The sequence below is a fragment of the Tenrec ecaudatus genome, chromosome 2 (assembly GCF_050624435.1).
Source record: "Tenrec ecaudatus isolate mTenEca1 chromosome 2, mTenEca1.hap1, whole genome shotgun sequence".
NCBI lineage: Eukaryota > Metazoa > Chordata > Mammalia > Afrosoricida > Tenrecidae > Tenrec > Tenrec ecaudatus.
In genome coordinates this window covers 48,658,422-48,686,297 of record NC_134531.1, presented here as the reverse complement: position 1 = coordinate 48,686,297, position 27,876 = coordinate 48,658,422, and the positions used below count along the sequence as shown (strand labels likewise).

The following is a 27,876-nucleotide window of genomic DNA, read 5'->3' as shown; positions in this document are numbered from 1 at the left end:
GCCGAGACACTGAAAATGGCCGTTCAGTTTTCTTTCACTTAAATTGTGTATTTTGTAGAGAGAGGAATTTGGAAAACAAGACACCTTCTTAGCTGGGGTGGTCAGAAAACGACGATGAGTGAAAGCTTCATCTAAAGGCATGTCCGGCCTCTTCCTTGCAGGTTGAAGTGCTGTATTTTGCCAGAAGTGCAGAAATAACAGGCGTGCGTTCAGAGTCTATTTCGGTGCCACAACAAATCAACACACTGCAGCTGTGGGGCGAGATAGAAAGCCGACATCCTGGGTATGGAAACTTGTAGAGGGCATAGGATTGACATCTTTTAATGATTTATAGAATGTGCAAATTGCCTAAGGATAAAAACGATTGATTTTTGATGTCTATGGTGAATGTGAAAAGTGGTTATTAGTCGCATTTTTTCTGATCTACAACTGAAAATTAAGATCCTAGTATATGGAAATGTACAATTCATTAAAGACAACTAAACTTTTTTTTACTCAAAAAACATTCTCAGGGGGGCGTGATGACATCTGCTTTTATAATTTACAAAATTCAGACAAGATAGAATCAATGTTTGTAATAAGTTTAAATGGAATTATTATGGATTCTATAAAACATGGTTGATCTTGCCTACTGCTCAGAAGATTCAGAATAGAAATTTTTGTACTTTCTAAAATCAAAGATAGACTATGAAAGACGCTGCTGAGATTTTTGCAGTATTGGATTTTTCCCCTTGATTCTTAAAAGGTCTGTCATTTTTATGTTACCATTGCTACCTCAGAAGCTTTGAAATATAAAAGTGATTTTTTATATGTTCCAAAAATATTAGTAGCATCAATTAAATTTATGTAGATGCTTAAACTGGGAATACTACCTCGACATGAAAGACAACTCCACAATGCATGCTCACACGGAAAACACACTCCATCTTTATTTTCTATCTTTTAAATTGCTCATAAAGTGCCTGGATTGACCATCAAATTAGTGTGATACAGCCTCCATTCGACTTTGCCTCTGTCATTTCACCCACTGGGTGCTCCTCATCCAGTACAATGTCTTTAGCAGTTGAATGTGTTCTCTGGTGGCTCTGTCCTTCCACAATAGAATATGAGAAGCTGGTAATTTGTAGATGATACTCCCAGATGAAAACACAGTTGCTATCCTTCATGTCAAATGAAGATCTGTGAGATGTAACATAGTATCGATTCTTGTTTCCCCCTTTAGATTGGCAGACATCAGAAACCAAGTGATATTTGCTGTTCGTCAAGAATATGTCGAACTTGGAGATCAAGTCCTCCTGCTTCAGCCAGGAGACGAAATTGCCGTTATCCCCCCCATTAGTGGAGGGTAGCACTTTTGAGCCACTTAAGTAAGTGACATTTACTTTTCTGGATCACTGTTGTGGAGGAGGGTCATTTGTAACTAGTTTGCTGTGACTGTGCTGTAAGTCTGTCTGTATCAACCCTTTTGGGGCAGTCACTCCATTTCGGTAATGCCCATGGTACCTACCTACCTTCTGTCCATCAGCTCTACTGTAAACAATTTACTATCAGGTTAATAGGTTCATTTAGTATAGTTTATTGAGACCTACTCCTTGCTGCTCCGCAGGAGGAAAACAGGTTTCTACTTCCCTAAAAAGTTACATCTTGAGACCCCTATAGGTCACCATGAGTCAGAATTGACTGGGTAGCAGTGCATTTTTTGGTTTGTGGCATGCCAGCAGCAGTGCTGGGCTCTGGAGTAGATGGGAAAATAGAACTTCGGGTAAGTTAGAACATTTGCATGTGGTCATATAGGTGATGATGGCAGTGACAACCTGTGCACTGAGATGGTTGGATTCTCCGTGTGCTCTTGGAGATTTTGAGTGCCACACTTGACGATTTGCTTCTGAAAGGTCACAGTTACAGATTGAATTGTGCCCCTCAACAGTATGTGTCAACTTGGCTAGGCCTTGATTCTAGGTATGATGAAATTATTCTCCATCTGATGATCTGAAGTCATCATTTTAAGTGTTGTAATTCCTAATGGCTGTGATACTAGTGAAGATGTGATACTAGTTCAGCTGATGAAGCAGGCTGCAACATTCAGGATTACATTTTATCTTGAGCCAATCTCTTGTGAAACAAAAAAGAGAGTACACAAGTTAGCCGAGATCAGAGGGATCCAGTACCACTAATAAAGCAGAGCCAGGAGTGGAGGGCATCCATTGACCTCAGGGTCCCTGTGCTGGGAACCTCCTGAACCCAGGTGAAGGCTGATGCCCAGACAGAGATCTCCATGGAATCCTAGGCCCCCAGATGCTCAATTAAAACAGGAGCCTTCCTTCATAGCTAACAGAAAGAAAGCCTTCTCCTGGAACAGACAACCTCAATTCAGAATTAGAGCCTTCTACCTGGCAGAGGCTCTAATTCTGTCGTGCATCTACCTAGAAGCTATGGACACACGATACACATGGTATTCACAACGCTCTGGAGCAGTTGCAATCTGCACACCTGGCTTAACCATGAGTTGGAATTGCCTTGATAAGAACTAACATCAGCAGCAACGTGTGCTTTTTCACAATGTCTGTGCTAACACTGAATAATAGCCTTCCTGTTATTGTTGTTTGGTGCTGTTGAGTCTGTTCTGACTTATAGATCCAACAGAACAAAACACTACCCGGTCCCGTACCATCCTCACAATTGTTCTTAGGTTTAAATCAATCGTTGTAGCCTCTGTATCAGTCCATCTTGTCAAAGGTTTCCTTTTTTTTTTTGGCTGCCCTGCTACTTTAACAAGCATGATGTCCTTCTCCGGGGACTAGTCTCTCCTGATAACATGTCCAGATATTGTGAGGTGACGTTTCACCATCCTTGCCTCTAAGAAGCATTCTGGCTGTACTTCTTCCAAGACTGCTGCTGTTGTTAGGTGCCAGTGAGTCGGTCCCAACCATATTGACCCGGTGTCCCACAGTATTCGCTATCGCCCAGCCCGACACCCTCCTCAGAGTGGGTCCTAGTCTTGAATCCAGTGTTGTTGCAGCGGCTGTGTCATTCCAGCTCCTGGAGGGCCTGCCTTTTTCGCTGCCCCTCTACCGCACAGCATGGCCTTCTCCAGGTCCTGATCTTTCCTGACATGACCAAAGTATGTAAGGCTAACACTCACTGTCCGTGCCTCCTCAGAGCGCTCAGATGCGCTCTTGAGGTGTCAACCGGATCAGGCAACCGACATCAGAAGGCCCCAACCAAACAAAAACCATATTGTTGAGAATGAGGGGGTTGGAGCAGAGACCCAAAACTCTCTGTAGGCAATAGGACCTCCCCTCATAGAAGGGTCACAAGGAAGGGATGAGTCAACCAGGATGCAGGATAGCACTGATGAAACACACAATACTCCTCTGGTTCTCTGAGGCTCTCTCAGTCCCCACTATCATGACCCCAATCCTGCCTTTCAATTCTGGCTAGACCAAAGCATGTACACTGGTACAGATAAGAGCTCACGACACATGGAATCCAGGTCAGATAAAGCCCTTAGGAAAAGGAATGGGAGTAGTGATACCAGGAGGGTAGGGGGAAGGAGGGGAGGAAATGGGAACCGATTGCAATGATGGACGCATAGTCCCTCCTCCCCCCTTGAGGGGAATGAATAACAGAAACGTGGTCAAGGGAGACTGGCTGGCGTAAGATATGAAAACAATAATAATTTATAATTTATCAAGGGGTCACAAGGACAGGAGGGAGGGAAAAAAGAGGAGCTCATACCAAGAGCTCAAATACAAAGTATGTGTTTAGAAAATTATGTTAGCAACATAGGTACAAATATGCTGGATACAATTGATGTATGACTTGTTATAAGAGCTGTAAGAGCCCCCAATAAAATGATCTCTAAAAGAAAAAAATAAGCACTCAGGCCTTACTTCCCCCAACACAACTTCTGTGGTCTTTTGGCAATCCATGGCACTTTCAATATTCGTCGGCAGCACCGAATTCAAATGTATCAATTGTTCTTTGGTTTTCTTATTCAGGGTCCAACTTTTGCATGCGTATGAAGCCATGGGAAAGACCATGGATTGGGTCAGGTGCACCTTAGTCCGCAAAATAATATCCCTGCTTCTCAACACCCTAATGATGTCTTGTGCAGCAGATTTACCCAATCAATGCATCATTTGATTCCTTGACTGCTGTTTTCATGAGCATTGATGGTGGATCCAAGGAAGAAGAAATCCTTGAAAACTGCAGTCTTTTCTCCAGTTACCATGTCACCTACTGATCCAACTGTGAGGATTTTGGTGTTCGTTACATTGAGTTGTAAATCTTCACTCTGAAGATTGCAATCCTTGATCTTCTTCATTAGCAAGTGCTTCAAGTGCTCCTCACTGTCAGCAAATGAAGTTATGTCATCTGCATATCCCAGGTTATGAATATATGCTTTTCTCTGCATACATGTTGAATTAAGTGTGGTGAGAGTATCTCACCCTGATGCATGCCTTTCCTGGTTCTAAAACATGCCGTGTTCCCTTGTTCTGTTCTCTTGATCCCTGCTCAGTTTCCGCGTGAGCACAGAGAAGGGTTCTGAAATCCCCGTTCTTCTCAAGATTACCCAGTTCGTTAGGATCCAAAGTGCCCAATGCCTTAGCATACTCAATAAAACACAAGTAAACATCTTTCTGGTATTCTCAGATTTTAGCCAAGATCCCTCTGACATCAGCAATGGTTTATCTTGTTCTAAATTCTCTTCAGAATTCGGCCTGAACTTCTGGCAGCATCCTGTCAATGTACTGCGGCAACCATTTTGGGATGATCTCCAGCAATATTTTATTCGATGTGATATTGTCCTATGATTTGAACATTCTTTTGGGTCACTTTTCTTTGGAATCGGTACAAATATGGATGGTTTTCAGTCAGTTGGCCAAATAGCTATCTTCCCAATCTCTGGCACAGACAAGAGAGTGCTTCCAGTGCGTCACCAGCGTGTTGCGACATTTCAGTTGGTCTCCCATCCATTCCCGGAGTCTTGTTTTGGCTAGTGCCTTCAGCGCAGCTTCAGCTTCTGCCTCAGTGCCATTGGTCTTGCACAGATGCTGCCTCCTCAAGTGGATGCTGACCATTTCTCTGTGGTGCAGTGACTAGTCTTTCCTTCTTTGAAGCTTCCTTCCTCATTCACTACATTGCCAGAGACTCTTTCAATATTGCTACTTGAGGCTTGGAATTTTCCTTGAGTTCTTTCAGTTTTAGATATTCTGAGTATGCACTTCTGTTTTTTATTTTCTCATTCTTGGTCTTTGTACATTTCATTGTCATATTTGACCTTGTTTTCTTGATTGCTCCTTGAAATTTTCTGTTCAGTTCTCTGACTTCATGATTGTCTCCATTTGTCTTAGCTCTTCCATGCTTAAGAGCAAGTCTCAGAGTCTCTTCTAACTTTGATCTTTTCTTTCTTTTGTTTTTGAAGGCGTTTTGCTTTCCTCATGAGTGATAGTATTGATGTCTTTTATAGATCATTAAATCTTTTGCCACTTGTGTTCAGTGCAACAAATATGTTCTTGAGCTGGTCTGAAAAATTCAGGTGGATGTACTAAAGATCATATTTGGCTCTTGTAGGCTTGTTTTAATTTTCTTGAGCTTTAAGCTGAACTTTCATAGGATTGATGGTCTTTTCACAGGTGAGCTAAACTCACCTGGTTTTAGCTTCTCCATCCTGTCTTCCCGCAAATGTAGTCAGTTTGATTGCTGTGCAGTCCATCTGGAGAAGTCCGTGTTTGTGGTCGCTTTTCGTGCTGGTGAAAAAGGTATTTGCTATAAACAAATGAACTTGGTCTTGCATGTCTTTGGTCTTACAGAATTCTACCATGCGATCTCCAACTTCATTTCTGTCACCACCAACATATTTTCTAACTACTATTCCTTCCTTTTTTGTTTCCAACGTTTGCATTCCAATCAACAATAATTATCAGTGTCTTGCTTGATCAATTTCAGAGTGAACACATTGGTCGGATACTTCAGTTTCTTCATCATTTGTGGTTGGTGAATTTGAATAATACTTGTATTGATTGGTTTCTTTGGATTTGGATAGACATAACGCTATCACAGACAGCATTGTCCTTCATGATCGATTTTGCAGTGTCCTTTTTGACAGTGAATGAAACACCATTTGTCTTGATTGTGTTATTTGGGGCTAATAATCCATATAAATTGTTTGATTCAATGTGGCCAATACCACTCCATTTTAGCTCGCTAACATTTACTATATCAACTTTTGCATTCCATTTAATTTTTGATGGCTTCCAATTTTTCTAGACTTGTACTTCATACATTCCAGATTTGGAGTTTAGTAGATTTTTAGAGCTGTTTCTTCTCATTTTTAGTTGTGCCGCATCAGCAAATGACAGCTTCCCTCCTACCGGCTCCACTCTATACACATGACCTTGTTCAAGACTGTGAGAAAGCAGCTCCTCCTCAGTCACGTCCCGAGCGCCCTCTGACCCCGGCGCCATCTCTGACAATGCGCTGCTTCCACCCTCAGGCCTTCAGTCTCCGACGGTGTTCCCGTGTCATGCTCAAGGATCGGCTGCTTCCTCTGGAGTAGGGAGACAGTGGTTCCTTCTTGGTTTGTTCTTACCTGGAAGTTCTGCTGAAGCCTCTTCACTTTAGGTGGTCCTGCTGACCTTGGAAAGGTGCAGTAACTTAAGATTCCCAGCGGCACAGCAGCCACCGCAGGACGGCAAGTGACAGACACATGGTGGTCCCAGACGGTTCGCCTTCCTGAATTCAGAGAAACGCAGAAAAAAATTGCACAGCTCCTGAATCCAAAGACTGTCGTGCATAAAAAGAAAGCTTAGCATTTCCCACCTGTACTATAGTGACCTTGCAGGCAGCTCTATGGCTCATCAACTTTGCAAGCGACGCAGTCCAGATTTGAGTAGGCTGATTTACAGAAGCATTTGGTACTGCCTAGAGAGAACATGTTAATTATGCACAGACAGAGTAAGGCGTATGGCCAAGTGAAGAATACATAATATAAAAAGTGACCATCAATTCTGATGAACACTCATGTAAAATTAGGGATGGAAGAAAATGTTTTATTCTGAGGTTTTTTTAAACATATTATTGGGGGCTCATACAACTCTTATCACAATCCACACATATACATACATCAGTTGTATAAAGCACATCTGTACATTCTTTGCCCTAATTATTTTCTTTTTTTACATTTCATTAGGGGCTCATACAACTCTTAGCACAATCCACACATATACATATATACATCAATTGTATAAAGCACATCTGTACATTCTTTGCCATAATCACTCTCAAAGCATTTGCTCTCTACTTAAGCCCTGTGCATCAGGTCCTCTTTTTTTTCCCCTCCCTACCCCCTCCTCCCTCCTTCATGAGCCCGTGATAATCCACAGATTGTTATTTTGTCATATCTTGCCCTATCCGGAGCCTCCCTTCCCCCCTTCTCTGCCGTCCATCTCCCAGGGAGGAGGTCACATGTAGATCCCTGTAATCAGTTCCCCCTTTCCAACCCACTCACCCTCCACTCTCCCAGCCTCGCCCCTCACACCCCTGGCCCTGAAGGTATCATCCACCCTGGATTCCCTGTGCCTCCAGCTCCCATGTGCAGCACTGTACAATCTCTGCCCTATCCAGTCCTGCAAGGTAGAATTCGGATCATGGTAGTTGGGGGGAGGAAGCATCCAGGATCTGGGGGAAAGCTGTGTTCTTCGTGGGTACTACATCGCACCCTGACTGACCCGTCTCCTCTCCTAAACCTCTCTGTGAGGGGATCTCCAGTGGTCTACACTTGGGCCTCGGGTCTCCACTCTGCACTTCCCCCTTCATTCACTATGGTATACACACACACACACACACACACACACACACACATATATATATCTTTTTTTTTTTGCATGATGCCTTTTACCTGGTCCCTTTGGCACCTCGTGATTGCACCGGCTGGTGTGCTTCTTCCATGTGGGCATTATTGTTTCTGAGCTAGATGGCCGCTTGTTCATCTTCAAGCCTTTAAGACCCCAGACACTATCTCTTTCGATAGCCAAGCACCATCAGCTTTCTTCGCCACATTTGCTTATGCACCCATTTGTCTTCGGCGATCGTATCATGGAGGTGTGCAGCCAATGATATGATTTTTTGTTCTTTGATGCCTGATAACTGATCCCTTTGGGACCATGCGATCACACAGGTTGGTGTGTTCATCCATGTGGGCTTTGTTGCTTCTGAGCTAGATGGCCGCTTGTTTATCTTCAAGCCATTAAGACCCCAGTCACTATCTCTTTTGATAGCCGGGCACCATCAGCTTTCTTCACCACATTTACTTGTTCACCCGCTTTGGCTTCAGCAGTTGTGTCGGGAGAGTGAGCATCATAGAGTGCAAATTTAATAAAAGAAAGTATTCATGCATTGAGGGAGTGCTTGAGTAGAGGCCCAAGGTCCTTCCGCCACCTTAATACTAAACCTATAAATATAGACACATAGATCTATTTCCCCATCCTCATATATATATTTGCATGTACATGTCTTTGTCTAGACCTCCATAAATGCCCCTTGACTCCCAGCTCCTTCCTCCATCTCCCTTGACTTTCCTCCTGCCCCACTACCATGCTCCGTCCCCACCTGGGCTATAGCTGTATCTCTTCTCTACGCAACCTTACCCTTGATCGTTCCCCATCAGGCCTGCCACTCCCCCCTCACTACCATTTTGGGTCCTATGTTGTTCCCTTGTCCCTGTGTTTCTTAACACCACTTCCTTACCCCCCTACCCCTCCCACTCCAAGTCCCCCCAGAACTGTCGGTCCCGTTGTGTTTCCTCCAGATAGTTCATCCAGCCTGTCCTATTCAGACATACCTGTGGAGACATTAACATGCACAAAAACAAGACAGAGGAAAACAAAGCAACAGTATACAACCAGACAACAAATCAACAAAAACAAACCACTGACAAAGAACAAAACAAAACACTTCACACAAGAAAAGCTTGTAGTTCGTTCAAGGATCATTTGCTGGCCCTTTGGAGCATTTTCCAGTCCAGTCTGTTGGGGCACCACACCCTGGCCCCAAAGTCCACTTTCAGCATTCCCTGCGGACCTTGCCACTCCATTCCCTGCTGTTCGCTGCACTCCCTCAGTGCTTTGCCTCGGTGTGGTGGGATCAGGCCAGGTGCAATTCCCACACTGTGTCTCCAGTGCTGTCCCCTGTATCGCCCTTAGTCATTTCTCATAGTGAGGCCAGCCATGTTGTTCTCTCTGTGGACTGGCTGCTCTACTCAGGAACATCATCCTCACAGCCTGGTGGGCCAGGCTGTGTTCCACTCTCTCCCCCTGCCCCTTCATCTGCTCCCGTGTGCTCTGATCAGATATGTCCATCTCCAGGAGCTGCAGAATCCATGTCGCCCTTTGAAACACATTCTTCTCAGGGGAGGGGCAGGAATCCACTTAATTTTTGGTGCTGGGGCCAGCCTCCCAGACCTCTCCACTGGTTCCCTACTCCACGCCGGGATATTGCATTCACACCTTGCGGCACTGGAGTTGTTTTTTTTTTTCAATCAGGAATCAATAGTAAATATTATATTTAGTGGCAAACATTAGTTTCTTTAAAGAAAGGAATAAGATATATATGTAGATATACATACATATGTATGTGTATATATATATATATATATATATAAAATATTTCCACTCATTTGTTTCTCTTCTCCGGGAGGCCCTTGCCAACATCCCCAAAGGTTAAGACTAAATATTACGAAGCAGGTTGCTCAGCATGTGGACACCAGGTATTGCAGGGGAGGGTTGGGGATCAAGAGAGAATTTTAGGTAGAAGAAAGTAGTTTGAACAGAGACCTGAAGCATGGAATGCATGTGTGTTTGAATTTAAGGAACTTTTATTAAGAGTTCAAACACCAAGAGGTCAGGGAGTTCATTTTTCTCTTTGTTTCAAGATCTATGTCCGGAACGTGAATCTCTGACCCTGAGGCAGTGGTGCTAAGTATTCGATGTAGGAATCTCTGGCCCTGAGTGTGTGGTGCTAAGTATTTGATGCAGGAATTGAGAAAACAGCTGGGCAAGGGTTTTGCACACTTGGTGAATAGGAATCATTTCCTCAGTTATGCAATTGACGACACAGCAGTTTGTGCAATAAACCCAGTTCCTGTAGCGTAGCCATTGCCTAGCTTGGCTTAACAACTCCTGTTTCTCCGACTGAAGGAAAAGAGTGGTATAGATGCGGTGCTCGGTAAGATGGATGTGGTTTAAGGTGATGTGCTCCGACATGAAGGTGGCAGTAGCTAAACTGCACCATGGTGGCCGATACCGGCAGCCATTGCCGAATCTGGAATAAGTTGGTGTATCAGCTGGATTGCATTGGAAGACGATCATGTTAATGGATCTTTTTTTTTCTTTCCTACCACACCTAGTTCATTAGGAACTACATTGAGTTTATAAATGCATTGAGTCTTACTAAAATTTTACACAGCTTATTTTTTATCATTCAAATCCTCCCCCATCTGATGTAGAAAAAATGTTAACCGAAAAATAGTCCATAAATTAGGTGTTTTGCCTTTAATACCAGTGTTAATCGAGGATCCCTGGTGGTATAGTGGTTATGCAATGGGCTCCCCACAAAGTTAGCAGTTTGAAACCCACAGTTGCTCAACAGGAGAAAGACTTTCTACTCCTGCAAAGATTTAGTCTCAGAAGGGGGGCAGTACTCCAGGGGCAGTGCTGTCCTGGAGGGTCACTGTGAGTCAGCATTGCCTGCGTAGCATTGAGGTAGTTACCCACAGTAATGTCTGTTAATGGCTTGTTTCTAGGAAGGATGCGAATGACATTGAAGAGGAAGCTGAAGATGTCATAAAATTCACTGCTGAGAGGCTTTCCGTTGATGAAGTGTCACAGTTGGTGACTTCTCCCTGCTGTGGTGCCGTGTCCCTGTTTGTAGGTGAGTTGTGATGTTCGCAGCCTTACACAGTCTGCACAGACTATAGAAATGAGCTGCCGGCTGCCGTGGTCTGCCTTCATATTCCTGTTCATCTGATTGTGAGAGCAACACCCCAAGAAGGCCGCGGGGGAGCCAGAGCTTCCTCCTGTCTTGTCTTTGTTTTCATAGTCTTCCAATGAACGCATATTCAATCGACAGGACATGAAGAAGTAAGATGAAAGCCATTGTCAGAGTGAGACCTATCCCTTCCCACTGTCACTGAGAAAGGTGCTCCATGATACTCCTGGGAGCGGAAGGGTTCTCTTTTTCAATAGCCAGAAAAGGAATAGGATTTGTTAGACAAGGAATATGATTCGTTTCAATAAGCTGGCTTAATCCGTAACTACTTGCGGATCAGTTACCTTTGGCTTTAGTAATGAAGTTTGTGTCTAAGAAAACTCCAAAGGACCCTCCAGAGGAACCGGTTTCCCTTTTGCTCTTCGTAAAGATTCCTTCTGGATTCTGGGGACATTCTGTTTATGTTGCAGGAAGAAGCCTGGTGTGAATGGTTCTTGTGTGTGTGTGTGGGCTTTCTCATTTTTCTCTTTTAGGAACCACAAGAAATCACTTTGAAGGGAAAAAGGTCGTCAGCTTGGAATATGAAGCCTACCTTCCTATGGCAGAGAAGGAAGTCCGGAAAATCTGTGGGGACATCCGGCAGAAATGGCCAGTCCGGCACATAGCGGTCTTCCACAGGCTCGGGTACGTTTTCCTCAAGCAACGTAAAAGTGAAGCACGCGGGTTTCCCCTAGGCACACATTCTGCCCGTGGGATCTTCTCAGCGACACCCGGCGGTGCCCAAGAGAAGGTGAGCGGGCGTTCTGCAGAGCTACTTCGGCCGTGCGTTCGCAGAGCAGGTGCTGTGGGCCTGTGGGCAGTCGCAGGAACACAGGGCCCTTCGGAAAGCCTGTCAGCCCCTGGGCCTGCATCCCTGTGCTAGTGTGCATGCTCGTCCTTGACGCCTGTTCACAACCATCTGCTGGGCTGCACTCGGTTGAGATGACTGACAACCAGAGGTTCCTTTGGGGCGTAAGCGCCTCTGAAGGTCATGAAACTCATCTGCCAACGCCACCACCAAGAAGAGTGGAGTTTGGGATGCTAAGAAAAAAAAACCACTCGTAATTGAAACTGCAGCTATCTTGTTTTGTCCGCTGTTCTTTTCTTTCTTTTTCAACAGCTCTAGTATTAGAAATAGCCATGTGTTTTATTAGCAATGAATGTTACCAGGCCCATTACTTTGTATTTGTAACTGTTTTTGTATTTTCAACCCTGCATGGCGCGCACGGTGCAACTCTGTGTTTCTCGGCATGACCTACTTGGCCCTGTGCCTTGTGTGTCAGAAGCAGACGTTGCTTGGCTGAGAGCCTGCTCTTCTTCCTCCTGGGGCCCATCTGAGCGGGTTAGTGGACGGATGCGAGCGCATCTGCCATACTTTGCAGCGCTCTTCTGAAGGCCCCGGGGAGGAATTGCTACCCCAGATCTTCAAGTAAGGCAGGATTGCAATGGTACCTAGCAGAGTGCCTACTGTTGGCTTCGTTCCGGACGTGCTGCAGATTGGTGGACATGTACACTCGGAGCTGATGGCAGACTCTGTTCTTCGTCTTGTTCCAGCTTGGTGCCCGTGTCAGAAGCCAGCGTAATCATTGCTGTGTCCTCAGTGCACAGGGCTGCGTCCCTGGAGGCCGTGAGCTACGCCATCGATGCCTTGAAAGCCAAGGTTCCTATTTGGAAAAAGGCAAGTTGGACAGAGATCTCCCGGTGTGGACATGTTTTTCCTCAGGGGCTCCCAGAGAAAGGATGGAGGGTAACGTACTTGTAGCGGGTGGTTGTGTTCCTTCTGACTGTATAGAAACCTGTTTTGTCTGTGAAGGAGGGCTTTAAAATATACTCTTCTGTATCGTGTCTGCTAAGCATGGAGAGCCAGTCCTACACATCGTGCATGCCCCACACGAGGCCTCCGTGAGAGGTAAGGATTAAGGGTCCCGGCATCCTTTCCTCCTCCGAGTTTCAGTCTCTCGCTCACACAGGTGAAATGCTGCCTGACTGTAGGAGCCGTGGAGAAAGACGAGGCTTTCTACGCTTGCAGAGAGGTGCAGTGTCAGAAACTCCCAGGGGCAGTTGTGAGTCCCTGTGGGTCGGCATTGACTCGATGGCAGTGAGTTTCTTTTGAGCCGGGGTGACGCTCCTCAGTAAACATTGGACTGCTGACAGCGGTGCTGGCCATTCAAACCCACCCGCTGCTCCTCAGGAGAAAGATGGGCTCTGTGCGCCCTAAAGATTTTCAAAGCCCCGGAACCCCCGTGAGTCAGAATCCTCTTATTGGCAGTAGCTAGCCACACAGTGAGGGGACTGATTGTGGACGTGACAGGTTACCACACGTCAAGATCAGTGAAGGGTGAGGATGCAATCACTGGGCCACAAAAACGCCGCTCCTCAGCCCGCACCCGGGGCCCTGACCCTCAGATCCTCAGCTCCGTGGCCGGAGACAGTCAGTGGTCTGCGGCAGCCCTCCTCAGGCAGCAGTCAGGAGTCTCTTCGGTCTTCCGCCTCTCAGCCTGCGGGCCCGTGGCTTCTGCCTGCGTGGGCTGGAAAGGCAGCCCGGCTGACGTTCCAGTGTCTCGGGCCAGACGAGGAGAAGGAACCGCATCGTCTTGGCACTGCTGCTCCGAGTGCCCTCGCCCCGTCTCTGGGTGCAGCTGGTCTCGGAGCCGCCTCCATTTCTGACACAGACCCCTGATGTGCTCCTCCGGTGGCCCTGGGATTTCTCAGGGGGCTCTTCGCCTCCAAAGGCATGGCTTTGATGGAGGTGTGGTGTTTGTCGTTGAGCTGGCCCTGCCCCCCAGGGAAACAAAGGATGGTGCGCTAAGCGACACCCTCTAAGGAGCGTAGTCTTAAAGACGCCCCCAAGGGAACAGAGTGTGAGTCGGGTCTCACCTCTACTGAGGTCCGGACTTGTTGGGTGCCATTAAGTCAGAGCCAACTCACCGCGGCCCGGGGCGCAACAGTGCAGCACTGCGCGGTCCCCTCCGCCCTCACAGGTGTTCCGAGGCCGGAGCCCATTGTTGCAGCCACCGCGTCAGTCCATCTCATTGAGGGCCTGCCTCGCGTTCCTGCATGATGGCCTTCTCTAGGGACGGGGCTCTCCTGACTACACGTGCAAAGTATCTAAGATGAAGTATTGCCATCCTTGACTTACCCACCTCAGAAAATAAGGGGCCGGGTAGAGTCGGAATGCCCCCCTCCTTCACGCTGCCAGGGCCAGCTGGGCCTTCTTTTTTTTTCTTTTTTTTTTTCTTCTTTTACATTTTATTAGGGACTCATACAACTCTTACCACAATCCATACATATACATACATCAATTATATAAAGCACATCCATACATTCCCTGCCCCAATCATTCTCAAGGCATTTGCTCTCCACTTAAGCCCCTTGCATCAGGTCCTCTTTTTTTTCCCCTCCTCCCTCCCCATTCCCCCCTCCCTCATATGCCCTTGGTAATTTATACATTGTTGTTTTGTCATATCTTGCCCTATCCGGAGTCTCCCTTCCCCCCTTCTCTGCTGTCCCTCTCCCAGGGAAGAGGTCACATGTGGATCCTTGTAATGAGTTCCCCCTTTCCAACCCACTCACCCTCCACTCTCCCAGCATCGTCCCTCACACCCTTGGTCCTGAAGGTATCATCCACCCTGGATTCCCTGTACCTCCAACCCTCATATGCACCAGTGTACAGCCTCTGTCCTATCCAGCCCTGCAAGGTAGAATTCGGATCATGGTAGTTGGGGGGAGGAAGCATCCAGGATCCGGGGGAAAGCTGTGTTCTTCATCGATACTACCTCACACCCTAATTAACCCATCTCCTCTCCTAAACCCCTCTATGAGGGGATCTCCATTGGTCGACACTTGGGCCTTGGGTCTCCACTCTGCACTTCCCCCTTCATTTAATATGATATATATATACATATATATACATACATATATACATATACACATATATACACATACATACACACACTTACATCTTTTTTTTTTTTTTGCATGATGCCTTATACCTGGTCCCTTGGGCACCTCGTGATCGCACTGGCCGGTGTGCTTCTTCCATGTGGGCTTATTTGCTTCTGAGCTAGATGGCCGCTTGTTCACCTTCAAGCCTTTAAGACCCCAGACACTATCTCTTTTGATAGCCGGGCACCATCAGCTTTCTTCACCACATTTGCTTATGCACCCATTTGTCTTCCAGCTGGGCCTTCTGCTGGCGTCGCGGCCGGGACAGGACTGGGGGTGGCGATGAGGTGCAGGGGGCTTGAGGACGATGGCCTTTGTGTTTGTCTTCCTGTTTCCTGCAGAAGTAGAAACTGACTGGAGAGCGAGAAGAGCAAGTGCCAGGCCCCTCCTCTCTCCCTCTAAGCACCCAAATTCCAGTCTGGCTCTGATCCCGGCCTTGGAAATTCTCCATGGTCCAGGGAGGAGGGTGGGCAGGCGAGCAGGACCCAGACTGTGCTTTAGAAAGAAGGTCTCCAGAGGGCAGCTCAGTCCTGTTCAAATCCTTCTGCGGGTCGCTGCGTATCTGAACAGCTAATGACAAGAAACTGCGTGTTCGGAAAAGCATCTTTAGGAATGAAGTACTGGGTGTGTTTGCAAGGAAGAGGTGTTTACAGCCCGGGGGCCTGTCCCGGATGTAATGAATCATTTACCCCCTAGCCCCGGGGGCTTCAGGACTCAGAGGGCGGTTGTCCTTTGTCCGGTAGGGTCAGCCCCATGGCAGTGGGCCTGGTTTGGGTTTGATGCTGTCCCTTGCCACCTCGTGGAACTTCATGTCGCTGTTTCTCCTACTAATTTGGCACCCTTAAATGTAGGAAGTGTGTTTGCTCTTATTTCCACTCTCAGTGCTCATACAGGTGTTCATTGGGCTGTTAAAAGAGGAGCCGATTAGCTCCTGTGACAGTCACTTGGCTGATGTGCTCTAACGCGTTTGCATCTCTTCAAGTGCGCTCTTCTGAATGGACGCTACGCTTCTCTCTTTCAGGAGACGTACGGAGAGTCAGCGCCATCTTGGAAAGGAAACGAAGAGTGCTTTTGGGCCACCAGTGATTAAAGTGCATCTATTTTTAGAGCCCCGAACTTTTAATTTGGTAGGCTGTTGCCCCGTTTCATTTTCTTCTCAACAGTTTCCTGTCCTGATGCACAATATCTTACTTGTCACCAAATAAGACAAACACGAGGGGCGATAAAGTGAACCAAGTCGGTGTGTCAGCTGAGGGCTGCCGGAGGGGCCTCAGCAAGCCTGGGGGCAATTCCATTTATCTTTTCATTTCATTTTTCTCCATGGCCTTTTTGAAGCCTCCTCGTCTAAGAACTAGGAAGGGCTCCAACGATGAAAAGGGGACAGTTTCACTGAGAAGGAGAGTGCCTGGGGGGAGGGGTGGCACTCCACGGCAGACTAAATTCCCATATCACTCGGTCCACACAGGCACGTGGCCCTCGCCGGCTGCTGCTCTCGCCCCTTTCCGTCCCCTCACCTCCAGGGAGGTCCCTGTCCTCACCGTGTGTACTAGGAATGTTGGCAGGCCTGGATTGAATGACAGTCCAGTACCAGAGAGGCTCAACATCTATTTTTCAGAACGTACATATATAACCTATGAACTGAACCCTAATAAACATGTAATTGAAGGAAAATTAAGAGCTGCGTTTTTCCCATTTAGTTTTGTCCGCCCCCCACCCGGCAAGTGGCAATACTGAAAGTGTTTTGTAATATGGGCATTTCTGATATTTCCCAATCTGTAGTCTCACCTGAAAGTGTTTTGTAATATGGGCATTTCTGATTTTCCCAATCTGTAGTCTCACCATAAATGTTTAATGTGTTTTGTTAGCTTTAGTTTTGCATCAGTCTAAAATTTAGGATACAGTTTTGCAAGCAGGCAAATTAGCTACAATTTGGTTTTATGTCCCAGTGGTGTGGATGTTTAAAATTTGGTTCACAGCCAATTAAAAAGAAAAAAATGTTATTAAAGTATAAAAAGATAAATGTAGTTCAAGGGAAATGGATGAGGGGCTGGGGCAGGAGAGGGAGACAGTAACTCAAGGTCTATGCCAGAGTCCAATTTCTGATTTCTCAGTAGCTTCATTCAGAGATCTGAGATCAGATGCAAGCGACTCACTTTTAAATGATTATGTCTTACAATTTATTGAACATCTACGGTGATTTTAAACGTCATGTTCAAATAACAAAACTATGTAACTTGTTGGCCACCTGCTATTACTTCCTGCAAAGAAGATACAATAGTGGTCATTTTACTGCCCGTTCAAAATGCTCCTACTTAACCTAGCACGGGCAGCTGGATTTTCTACTTCAGTAAGTTCAGGAGTAAATTTACCCCAGAGCTCTTAACTTGCCCTTGAAACTTTCCAACCAATCGGCTGAAGGCGACTTTTGTTCTCTTCCTGTGCAATTGCTATTCCTCAGGGTCTTCCAGCAGCAGCTTCCAAGAGCGGGGTCAGAGGGACGCTGGTAAGGATTTCCTTTAGAAGACTAATCCAAAGGAGTTGGAGATTAAGGATGTCCCAAATGTCCAACTCGTCCAAGGTGCTCTGCTGCTGTTTCTCCCCGTTTGCCCCCTTGAGGAGGAGTTACTTGTGGACTCTGGAATGTAGGTTTTCCCTTGAACTTCTGCAGGGCCTTCGAGCTACTGCCACTCTCCCCTGTCCCTGCGCCTTTCCTGGGCAGAGCCTCCCCTTAGCTAATCACATCACAGAGCTTCAGTCACTCCGTGGCCTGGTAGACCTGACACGATGGCGCCGGTCTGCCCCTCTTTCTCACTCTCTCTGAGCTCACTGCTATGCTGGGACAGGAAGGAGGGCCAGGCAAAGGTCTAAGACAAAGGTCATGTCTAAGGCCTTCACCAAGCCCTTTATTTGGAATACACCTCTTTCTGGTAATCCCATTCAAACTCAAAACTCACTGCCATCCAGTGGATATAGACTCATAGTGACCCTATGTCTATTTTATTTCATAGCAGCCTCCCTAGTGATTTAGAAGTGAATCTACCATCACCCCATCAACTCCAACCCCTAGTGAACATTAAACCCCTAGTGAACTAAGAGAGGTTTCCAGTCAACAGACCAGTGCTTCACCCAAAAGCTACTGTCTGCTTTTCTTGGCTTGAAGTTCCGTCTTGGAACTTCTTGCACCTGGTGCATAGACTAGACCAGGGATGAAGCTGGAGACAGGCTCTGTGTTTCCCATGGTGCCTAAGCCAGCATGCGAGCTCATGGTATACATGAATGATTGGGTATTTGTGTTGTTTATGTTAGGTATTGGGTCCCGACTTAAACGCATGTTGTATAAGGAGCCCTGGCCGCCCTGTGGTCGAAGCTAATTAGGGTGCTCACTGCACGGTTGGCAGTTCAAATCCACCAGTTGCTCTGTGGTTGGAAGATGAGGCTGCATGCTGTCAGAAGAATGCCATCTCAAAACCCTCAGGATGTAAGGTTACTCTGCCTCACAGGGTCATTGTGCCATCGACTCGACGGCAGTGGGTTTGGCTTCTTGCTTTGGGGGTGGGGCGTGGGGGCATGTGTATTTACAGTGCTTATGGATCCATCCAAAAGACTGAGTGGTGCACCTTTCTCCTGCACTGCCTTCCCCCTCCCCTACCACAACACCTGCATAGTTACTGAGAATCCAATGAAGCGAAGATTTCCCCTCCTAGGAGAACGAGTCCTAGTAGCCAGACTGCCCACCAGGTAGCTGCTCCTGGGGCAAAAGTTGAAGCTCCCTGCTCCCATAAAGACATACAGCCTGGGAAACCCCACCATGTAGGGTCCCTATGAATCTTTCAACTCACTCACAATGGGCTATTGGGTATTAAAGGTTCATGGGCTGTAGTTGCAAAAATAATGCAGCAGAGGGCGGTAGAGGGAGAGCTATAGTAAGGTAGGAGTTAAGATTCTTAGCGATTTAGTCTTGTGACTTTCATTTAACCAAACAGTTCAACTTAATAACTTTTTCTTAAAAGTCAAGTGAATTATATCACATGGTCCTTACATGAAAATTAGGCTTTTTAAAAATTAGGTTGTTTGTAAAAGGTGATTTCCAATTTTCAATTATTATCTGAGTTTTAAAAATCATTTTTAGTGATTTAAGGTAAAGATGATTTAGGATAAAACAAATTAATTTTTCTAAGAGTAAATATTAAGCCACTTTCCAATGATCTGTATGGGGCAAAATGATGGCTTTCCTATAGATCTGAGGGTAGCAGCATTTCCCAACAACTCTGGGCCAGGGAAACCTAATGCTTCAGCCATGGGCAGAAGTCAGCCATAAACACACAGCCAACCCCCATGTGCGGCGGTGCTTGTCCAGTAAGGTGCCCTTTTGAAACGATCCCTTGTAGTGCTGATGGGCAGGAAGGCAGGTGCATGATCACCTGTGTGCGCGTGGAAGGCGATGGAGCTCTCAGCCTCTGTAGAGTGAGTGCTCTCTCTCTAGCGCTGGCATATTGTCAGCATATTCAGGAGGTCTCAGCCCTAAGCCCCTCTGTTTAAGGGGAGCCCTGGTGGCGCTGTCAGGTAAGCAGTGGACCGCTAGCTGCCCTGCGGGACAAAGATGAGGCCGTCTGCTCCCCATAAAGAGTTACAACACCCCGGAAGCCCTGTAGAGGGTTGCTGTGAGTCAGCATCGCGCAGTGGAAGTAGGTTTGGCTTACTGAGGAAAAATAAAATGCACCTATGATTTCACATTCCTGCCTGTTTACTTCTCATTTTCCTCTCGATCCCGAATTCAATAGCTGCACTGCCCTTCTCAGACTTCAATGTCATCCGAGTCACCTGGAAACCCTGTGAAACTTGGTCTGGATTCAGGGTGCACTTGAGACCTGCCTTTTGGTAACACCTCCCTGATAACGCAGTCTGGCCTCTGTAGACCACACTGAGTAGCAGAGCTGTCCGCCAAGTCTCTAAGCTTGATTGGCACTTTATCATCCAGGTGGTCTTGGCTGAAATGCAAGAGATTAGCGCCTTAGGCTGGTCACGGCCTCCGGCTTCTTCAATTGTGCCTCTTGACTGCAAAGTGGAGTCGTAAGATAGGGGGTGTGTGTGGCTACAGGTTCATGGGATAATGGAGTTTTTGCACTACCCTTGTGAAGCCCCATATATGTGTGTGTGTGTATATATATATAAAATCAAAGCCCAGATTAAACCACTTTATTTTTAGAACAATTTTTAATGGTATTCAGTAATGAGAGGTATAGAATTAAATAACTTAAAATTAAATAATACATTTGTTTGAGTCGCGTACTTTAATCTGGGATAAATTTGATTGATGTTGATTTAATCTGGGATAAGTTTGAGTGAACCAATTTGGTTCTTGTCCCCAAAATCCAGTGGATTGTGCAGCTGGCTGCATAAACACGCCTCCATCCTTTTCTATATTTTGATGGAATGAAAAGGCGATATTCAGTTCATCAGAATCATATCAACACAGATTGACATATCCTATATAAACAAATCTCTAAGAAAATTTCTTAATATATACAATTCCAATTTAGTTACTCATATACATTTATATTTTGATTTTATCAACATTAATCAGGTACATATTAATGACCTTTTATATTTACACACTGGCTACATTTTTGGTCGTTAAGATTCAAAGTGGTTTAGCATCCTCATTGATTTCAAATGTTACCACCACGTTTACGTCTTTCCCCCAGTATTTACATTAGCCTTTCAAGTCGACTGTGATGGATGTACCTTGAAATACACCAAGATCGTAGTTCGAGAACACCCATCTATACAATTACTTGGAATGTGCAAAGGGAAATATTCAGAATGGACCAAGTGTTCCGTGACAGGAATCCCGCCTTCTGTGACTGATGGTGGCACTGAAAAGGTTTTCGTACGTCGCTGCCAGTTGTCTGTCGCGAGCCCCTGGGTGGCACAAGCAGATAAGCACGTAGCTGAAGGAGAGGCTCTCGAAGACTCACTGGCAACGTGCTTCCGAGAAGTAGCAGATTTGAAAGTCACTCCGTGTGCACACCCAACCCATCGGTGACATTTAACAAGAAACACAGCAGCTGGGTAGAGACAAAGAAACGCGCTGCACAGTTGTAACTCGTGGTAATTTTTAATGTCGGTTGTGTGGTTGTGACGCATGGTTTTCATTTTTATCTTATGCTCCACAATAAGTAGCGTCTCTTGGTTTGGGAAAGCAGCAAGCTAGAAAGTCTTTCTGTCCAGAGTTAGGAGGCCTCATTTTTCAGGAAGCCGGGTCACTCGTCACACACCATGTGACATCCGGGCACTGTCGTTGCCATGGTTACTTGCACGGAGGCTTTGCCGCCACCGTGCATGGAGCAACGGGCAGTGTGGTCATCTCCTTTACGTCTCGTCGACATGCCAGTCACGAAATGGATTCGTTTCTCAGATGAATAATCACCTTTGCTAAAAAATGCTGACACCATACGCCTCACGAGAACCTGTGATCTGATCAGAGAAACCACCCGCGTGGGCCACTTTCTCCCCCTGAAATGGTCCCCAACCAAGAGGGGTGGTGGTACCTACCCTGGGGAATTCGGCAAGGTCTGGAGACAGTTCTGATGGTCACAAGTGAGAGAGCAGGGGGCCCACTGGCCTCGGGATGCTGCTCAACATGCTGCGGGGAACAGGACAGCCCCTCCCCTCCTGAAGGAGTAACTGGGTCCAGAAGGCCCACAGCACCAACACTGAGAAATCCTGCCCTAGGGAGATGAGAGTGGAAACCATTGGTGCATCTTTGATGGGGATCCATCTGCTTCATGGGTGACAATGCCACCAAGCCGGATCACCGAAGGCCAGGCTTGCCAAGGCTTTCCAGCTTGCTGGTTGTATGTGACTTGAGTTTCCATAAAACCAGCTCACTGCCGTCGAGTCAATGCTGACCCCCCGTGGGTTCCCGAGACTGTAACTATTGATGTGAGTAGAAAGCCCAGTCTTTCTCCCCTAGAGCTGCTGGTGGTTTTGAATTGCTGACCATATGGATTACAGGGTTCCTGACATCAGTTCAGTGCTTACCCATAGAATATGAGGCAGAGTAAACAGGAGGACCATGTTCTAATTCACATTCACAAAAAATATATATATGTATAAATATCTAATAGTTACATTGCTTATTAAATATTCTTTATCAACTCCTCCACTATTACACATACATTTTGTGGGGGAATGAAAGTGGTTATAGACACACACAGCTGTTACAAGAATTAGGCTCTGAAGCACATCACCGAACAGCACCATGCCACATTTGCTATACACTCCAAGAATGCTAGGGCTATTTGTTTGTCTTGTCCAATACAAAACCAGTCAGTAAATAGTCCAGCTAGTTCCTGGGCTGCTTATGTAGGGGCCAGTCAAGGAAGGCAGAGAAAGCTGGACCACACATCAGTACATTTTCTGACTTGCAATGTCGAATTCCTGGAGGATTGTCCATGTGCATTATCCGAAACCCAGATCCTAGGCTCTTATAGCTGAAAGCACCCCTGCTGGGCTCCAATCCAATCTTCCCATTTCAGAAACGGGCACACTGACGAGACAGAGACCAAGTGACTGTCCACAGCTCTGAAGTAGTTCCACAGATCTCTCTCAGAATACGAGTGAGCTCTGAAACAATCAACATGGTACGTGCAAAGCAGGGGTTTTCAAACTACGGTCCGCGGGTCACATGCAGCTTGCCGAGGACATGTATCCAGCCTGCCCAGTGTTTTTGCCCCGTTTGTTTTTTTCACTTCAAAATAAGATATGTACGTTGTGCATAGGAATTTATTCATAGGTTTTTTTTTTAACTATAGTCTGGCCCTCCAACAGGTCTGAGGGACAGTGAAGTGGCCCCGTTTAAACAGTTTGAGGACCCCTGGGGTAAAGAAGAAATGATGATGTCCCATCAGAATGCTCTTTAACTGTAGACGGTGGGGCCTCATCCCAGCCTTGATAGTTGTCCAGGGAGAGGACAAAGATTCTGCCTTTTGAACCAGCTTGTCCAGGTGGCATTCACTCTTCCAGGAATTGGACTATTCTAAAGACCAATCCATGATGCCTTTGATGGTGTAGCGCTACATGTTGGGCTCCTAACTACAAGGTCAGCAGTTCAAAACCACCAGCCTCTGGGCAGGAGAAACCTGGGCAATCTCAGAAACCCACAGGGGCAATCTACCCTGTCCTAAAGGGTCACTATGAGTCGGCACCAACTCGATGGCAGTGAATTTGGCAAGTTTGAGAGACCAACCCAGAAGGTGCATCCACCCCAGGGAGCCTCCCCATGCCTGGCACTCAGCAATTTCTCACAAATTCCAAAAACTGTTTTTACTTTACACTGCTTGGAATTCCAACACTTAGGAATTCATGCAGGCTCACTTTCTTAATTGCTTTTTAATTTATCATTAAAGATTATTTTATTAGGGGCTCTTACACCTCTTATAACAATCCATATCTCAATTGTATCAAGCCTATTTGTATATATGTTGCCGTCATTCTTTTCTAAACATTTACTTTCTATTGAGCCCTTGATTCAGCCCCTCTTTCTCCCCCTCCCTCCCCACCCTCGTGACCCCTTGATAAATTATAAATCATTCATTTCATACCTTACACCGACCGCTGTCTCCCTTCCCCTGGCAATAAAGGAAACAGTCCCCCAAAGCTCAGGGGTTTACAGAGCTCGTGGAAGGGTGTGAATTACACAGTTTTCCCTCCAGGGCCTGGCTGAGAGCGGCAGTCCTGACCGAGTGGGAGTTTTGGAGGGTAGAGGTGGTGGATGAGTCTGGGCCGTGGGAGAGGAAGACAGGGTTCAGTGGGTGTCTACAATGCAACCTGGGGGCCAGGGGGTGCTGGTGGCACCATGGTGAATCTACTCAGCTGCGAACAGACGGCGGCAGTTCCTGGTGGAGAAGAGGGTCCTGGGGAGGCGGGCGGAAGCCCAGTGGAGCTGCCCCCCATAGAGCTCCCAACCTCGGAAAGCCTATGGGAACTGTGGTCCTCCGTGGTCAGGCTGCTGTGAGTCAGACTGAGCCCCTGACACATACCACCAACAAAAGCCGGTGGGGAGCAGTCCCTGTGTGGTCCAATCGACCAAGCACTGGACTGTCAAGAAATAACGCCACGCGGAGGCTGTGAGGGAACAGGGTCTTGGGATCTGCTCCAGAAGAATCTGCGGCGCGCAGTTCGACTGACAGCAGCTGGCGTCCAGTGGAAGTGGTTGAGTCAGGCAGGAGGAAGGATGCCAGAGAGCCCTCGTCTTACAAAGTCACCTGAGCCATGGCAGCCAGCCAGCCAGCCAGCCCTTCCTCTGGCTAGACTGTCCCCTCCCGAGAAGAGTCCCACAGGGACACCTCCACCCTGTCCAATCGCGTCGCTGTGACTCAGAATGGGCTCCATGGAAGTGAAGTTTGTTGATGTTTTGTTTCCACTCCGGCTCAGACTGGGCTATAGGTAAACAGGAGTGTGATTCCTTGGCCTTTAACTTCCCCCTTCCCGACCCCCTCCCGTTTGCATCGAGATCTTTCTCTGCAAGAGGCAGAGGGGCTCTGGCTGCTTCTTCCAGCAAGGCTTATCAGTTAGAGCAGGATTGGATCTCTGCTGTGGGCTTCGAGGAACGGCAGGCAAACTTTCCCTCACTTAGAAACGAAAGGCCCACTTAAAGTGTAGTCTCCTGCCACGTGGATGAGCACCGTGATGTTGAAGCCCCGCAGGGTTAAGCCTTAGTCTTGTTAACATCAAGAGCCAAGTGCACCGTGTACCTGGACTGGGTTGACCCACTTTGATGTTGCTGTCAAAACCAGGATTTTAAAACTAGTGCTCCCGCCCCCACCCCCACCAAAAAAGCCATCTGAGCAGTATTAATATTTGGCGTGAAGACTGGTCGCACATGGAGGCATTTTAGGTTTCGGACACAGTGTACATTAAAATGTAAACTCTGGACCGGCCAGCTTAAAAGACACCCCTTCCCCCACCACCCCGCTCCCCGTATAAAATACATCTTTTGCCCTTTCTACCCAGACCCCCATCACGAGTTTCTTCCTTCCAAACCGACCTGCGGTTTCTCTGAAAACATTGGACTAGTGTAGCTAGTACATTATCACACACTGAGATGTTAAAAAGTCCATTCATGCAAATAACCGTCCCGGCTGGTTCCGATCGCTCCGCAGGCAGAACTGCTGGATGGTTTAACTGTTGAATTCTGTCGTCTCGTCGATCTCGTCTGGATTCTTGGTCATTTTTTCATATTTTCTTTTAAAGAAGCCGAGCTGTAAAGTTGAAGGTACTAACATGTTAGCTCATCGATGACTTATTTTGTATGGTCTCTTTAAGGCCCATTGTCCCTGGGGGTGCACGAAGAACATACACAGCTGCTACCCTAAAGGTTGGGGGATTCAGTCCACCCAGAGGTGCCTCAGAAGAAAGACCTGGAGATCTGCTTTTGAAAACCAACCAGAGCACAGTTCCACCCTCCACTGTCCTGCAGACACACCCAGGCTCACCATGAATGCCAGTGGACTGAGTAGCAGAGACGGGTGGTGTTTTCTCACCTTTGCTTCCCACTTTCTCTAAAGACCCCTTTCCCTGGGGCCTCAAGAATACAGCGTGGAAACCAAAGACTTGGTATCACCACCCTGAAGAAGAAAATCGTGTCTAGAGAATTTAACCATATTGTATACACTTAAATTTCTCAAACATGACTTATTTGCAGCAGAGCAAAAACATCCAAGGGGCTGAAAACAAAACAAAACAAACTCACTGCCATGGAGTTGTTTCCAACTCACAGGGACCCTGTAAGACAAGAAAAAGGATAAGCACCATATGGTCACACAAGAACGCGATGCAGTAAAAAACCCTGCCTTCATTCCGAATAAAAGCTCTCAAGAAGACAGGATTAGAAGGGAAAATCCTCAACACAATACAGTTCATATATGAAAAAAACCAACAGTCCCTATTGCACCCAATGGAGAAAAGCTGAAAATATTTCCACTGAATAAGGGAACCCGACAAGAATGCCCCGTGTCCCCACTTCTATTCAACATTGTGCTGGAAGTCCCAGCCAGTACCATAAGACAGCAGCAAGGAATCTAGAGTATGATCAGGCAAGGAAGACGTGAAACTGTGGTTATTTAAAGATGATAGGATTTTATAAATTGAGACTCCTAAGGGGTCCATGATAGAATTGCTGGGGGGGGGGGGGGGACAGGAGAGGAGTTTCTTAGAGAAACAGGATACAACATTAACAAGCAGAAACCAATTGGCTTCCTCTGTGCCAGTGATGAGAATACTGAAATGGGCATCAAGAAACAGTAACCACACCAAATCTGAAATACCCAGAAATAGCCTAACCAGCAAAACAAAAGAAAACCACAGAGCATTATTATAAGAAAGCAGAAGGGACCTACACAAATGGAAGAATATCCTGTGTTCCTGGATCGGAAGACTCACTGTTGTGAAAATGTCAAAACTATCCAAGACAATCTACAAATCCAGTGCAATGCTGAGCTAAATCCCACCATCCTTCTCTAAAGAAAAGGGAAATACCTAATTACCAGCTTCATATGGAGAGGGAAGAAGCCCAGGCTAGGCAAAGAGCTCCGCTAGAAGAACAAAGAGCGTGGTCTCGCTCTCCCTGACCTCAACACCTCCCATAGAGTCACAGTGGCCCAAGCAGCCTGCACCTGGTATAATGATAGCGGACGGCCCCACGGATCAGGACAGAAACCCCAGGAATCAAAGTCTCCACATATAAACAGCTGATTGTGACAAAGGCCCAATAAGCATTAAATGGGAAGCAGAAGCCCTCTTCAATAAATGGTGCTGGGGAAACTGGGATATCCACCCATAGAAAAAGGAAACTAGGTCCAAATGTCACCCTAGGCACAAAAGAAAACTCAACGGAGGTCAAAGACCTAAATGTAAAACCCAAAGCTATCGGATCATCAACGAAAAACTTGGGGAAAAGCTAAGTGCCCGAACGCAGGGAACCCTCGGACTATCACAGACAACAAAGGGCGCACACTCCGTGCAAGACAAAATAGATGAGTGCGTCGTATTAAAAATAAAATACTTGGGTACACTGAAAGACTTCATTAAAAGGGTATCAAGAGAGGCCACAGATTAGGAAAAGACACTTAGTAATGGCATTAAGGACAAATGACTAAACTCTACAGTACAGTACAAACCTACCACAAGAAAAAAACTAACAACCCTCTGATAAAGTGGACAAAGGAACTGAATAGAAGGTTCACAAAGGATGACACTCGAATGGTAATTAACACGTGAGGCAATTGCCGTGTTCACTAGCCATTCAAGAAATGCAAGTCAAAACAACCATGAGACGCTACCCAACACCCATAACCATAGCCCAATTATAAGAAAACAATCTGAGAACAATAAATGCTGAAAGGGTGTGCCGAGATCGGAACTCTTACTCATTGCTGGTGGGCTTGTAAATACATACAGCCACCGTGGAGAGCGCAATGGCAATTCCTAAAACAGAGGACAATTGAAATACCACAGGACCCAGCAATACCATTACTGGGCATGCACCCCAAAGAAAGCTGAAACAGATCATGAGCAGATGTGTGCTCCCCCATACTCATTGCAGCAAAGTTAACAAAGGCAAGAAGTTGGAAACAGCCTAAATCCCCAACAATAGAAATGTGGATAGACAAAGAAACAGTGGAATACTACACAGCCCTCAAAAACAGCGATGGAACTGAAACACTTGGAGATGTGGCGGGATCTGGAAGACAGGATGCTGAATGAAGTTGGTCAATCACAAAATGACAAATAGTGTATGAGTCCTGTGCTGTAGGAACAAGCATCAAAGTGGACACAAGTTCATGATTTAGGGCATCCAGTCTCCTGGCCGGGGAAGCCAGACAGCCTGGGTAGAGAGCC

The 27,876-nt window shown here is 46.5% G+C and overlaps 2 protein-coding genes across 3 annotated transcripts in view; one reads left to right on the top strand and one right to left on the bottom strand.

The window, feature by feature from the left end:
• The first annotated feature begins 161 nt into the window (after positions 1-161).
• MOCS2 (molybdenum cofactor synthesis 2) lies at positions 162-16,648 on the top strand. Its single transcript, XM_075541026.1, has 6 exons — positions 162-283; positions 1,223-1,367; positions 10,805-10,932; positions 11,523-11,673; positions 12,583-12,706; positions 15,995-16,648. The coding sequence occupies exons 2-6, from the start codon at positions 1,270-1,272 to the stop codon at positions 16,061-16,063; spliced, it is 570 nt and encodes a 189-aa protein (XP_075397141.1). The 5' UTR covers positions 162-283; positions 1,223-1,269; the 3' UTR covers positions 16,064-16,648.
• A 3,525-nt stretch (positions 16,649-20,173) lies between these two features.
• ITGA2 (integrin subunit alpha 2) overlaps positions 20,174-27,876 on the bottom strand; it is a 148,801-nt gene continuing 141,098 nt past the window's right edge. For both annotated transcript variants that reach the window (XM_075541024.1, XM_075541025.1), the window contains exon 30: positions 20,174-25,238. In XM_075541024.1, coding sequence (XP_075397139.1) covers positions 25,158-25,238 — 81 coding nt within the window. In that variant the 3' untranslated portion in view covers positions 20,174-25,157. The remainder of the gene's footprint in view (positions 25,239-27,876) is intronic.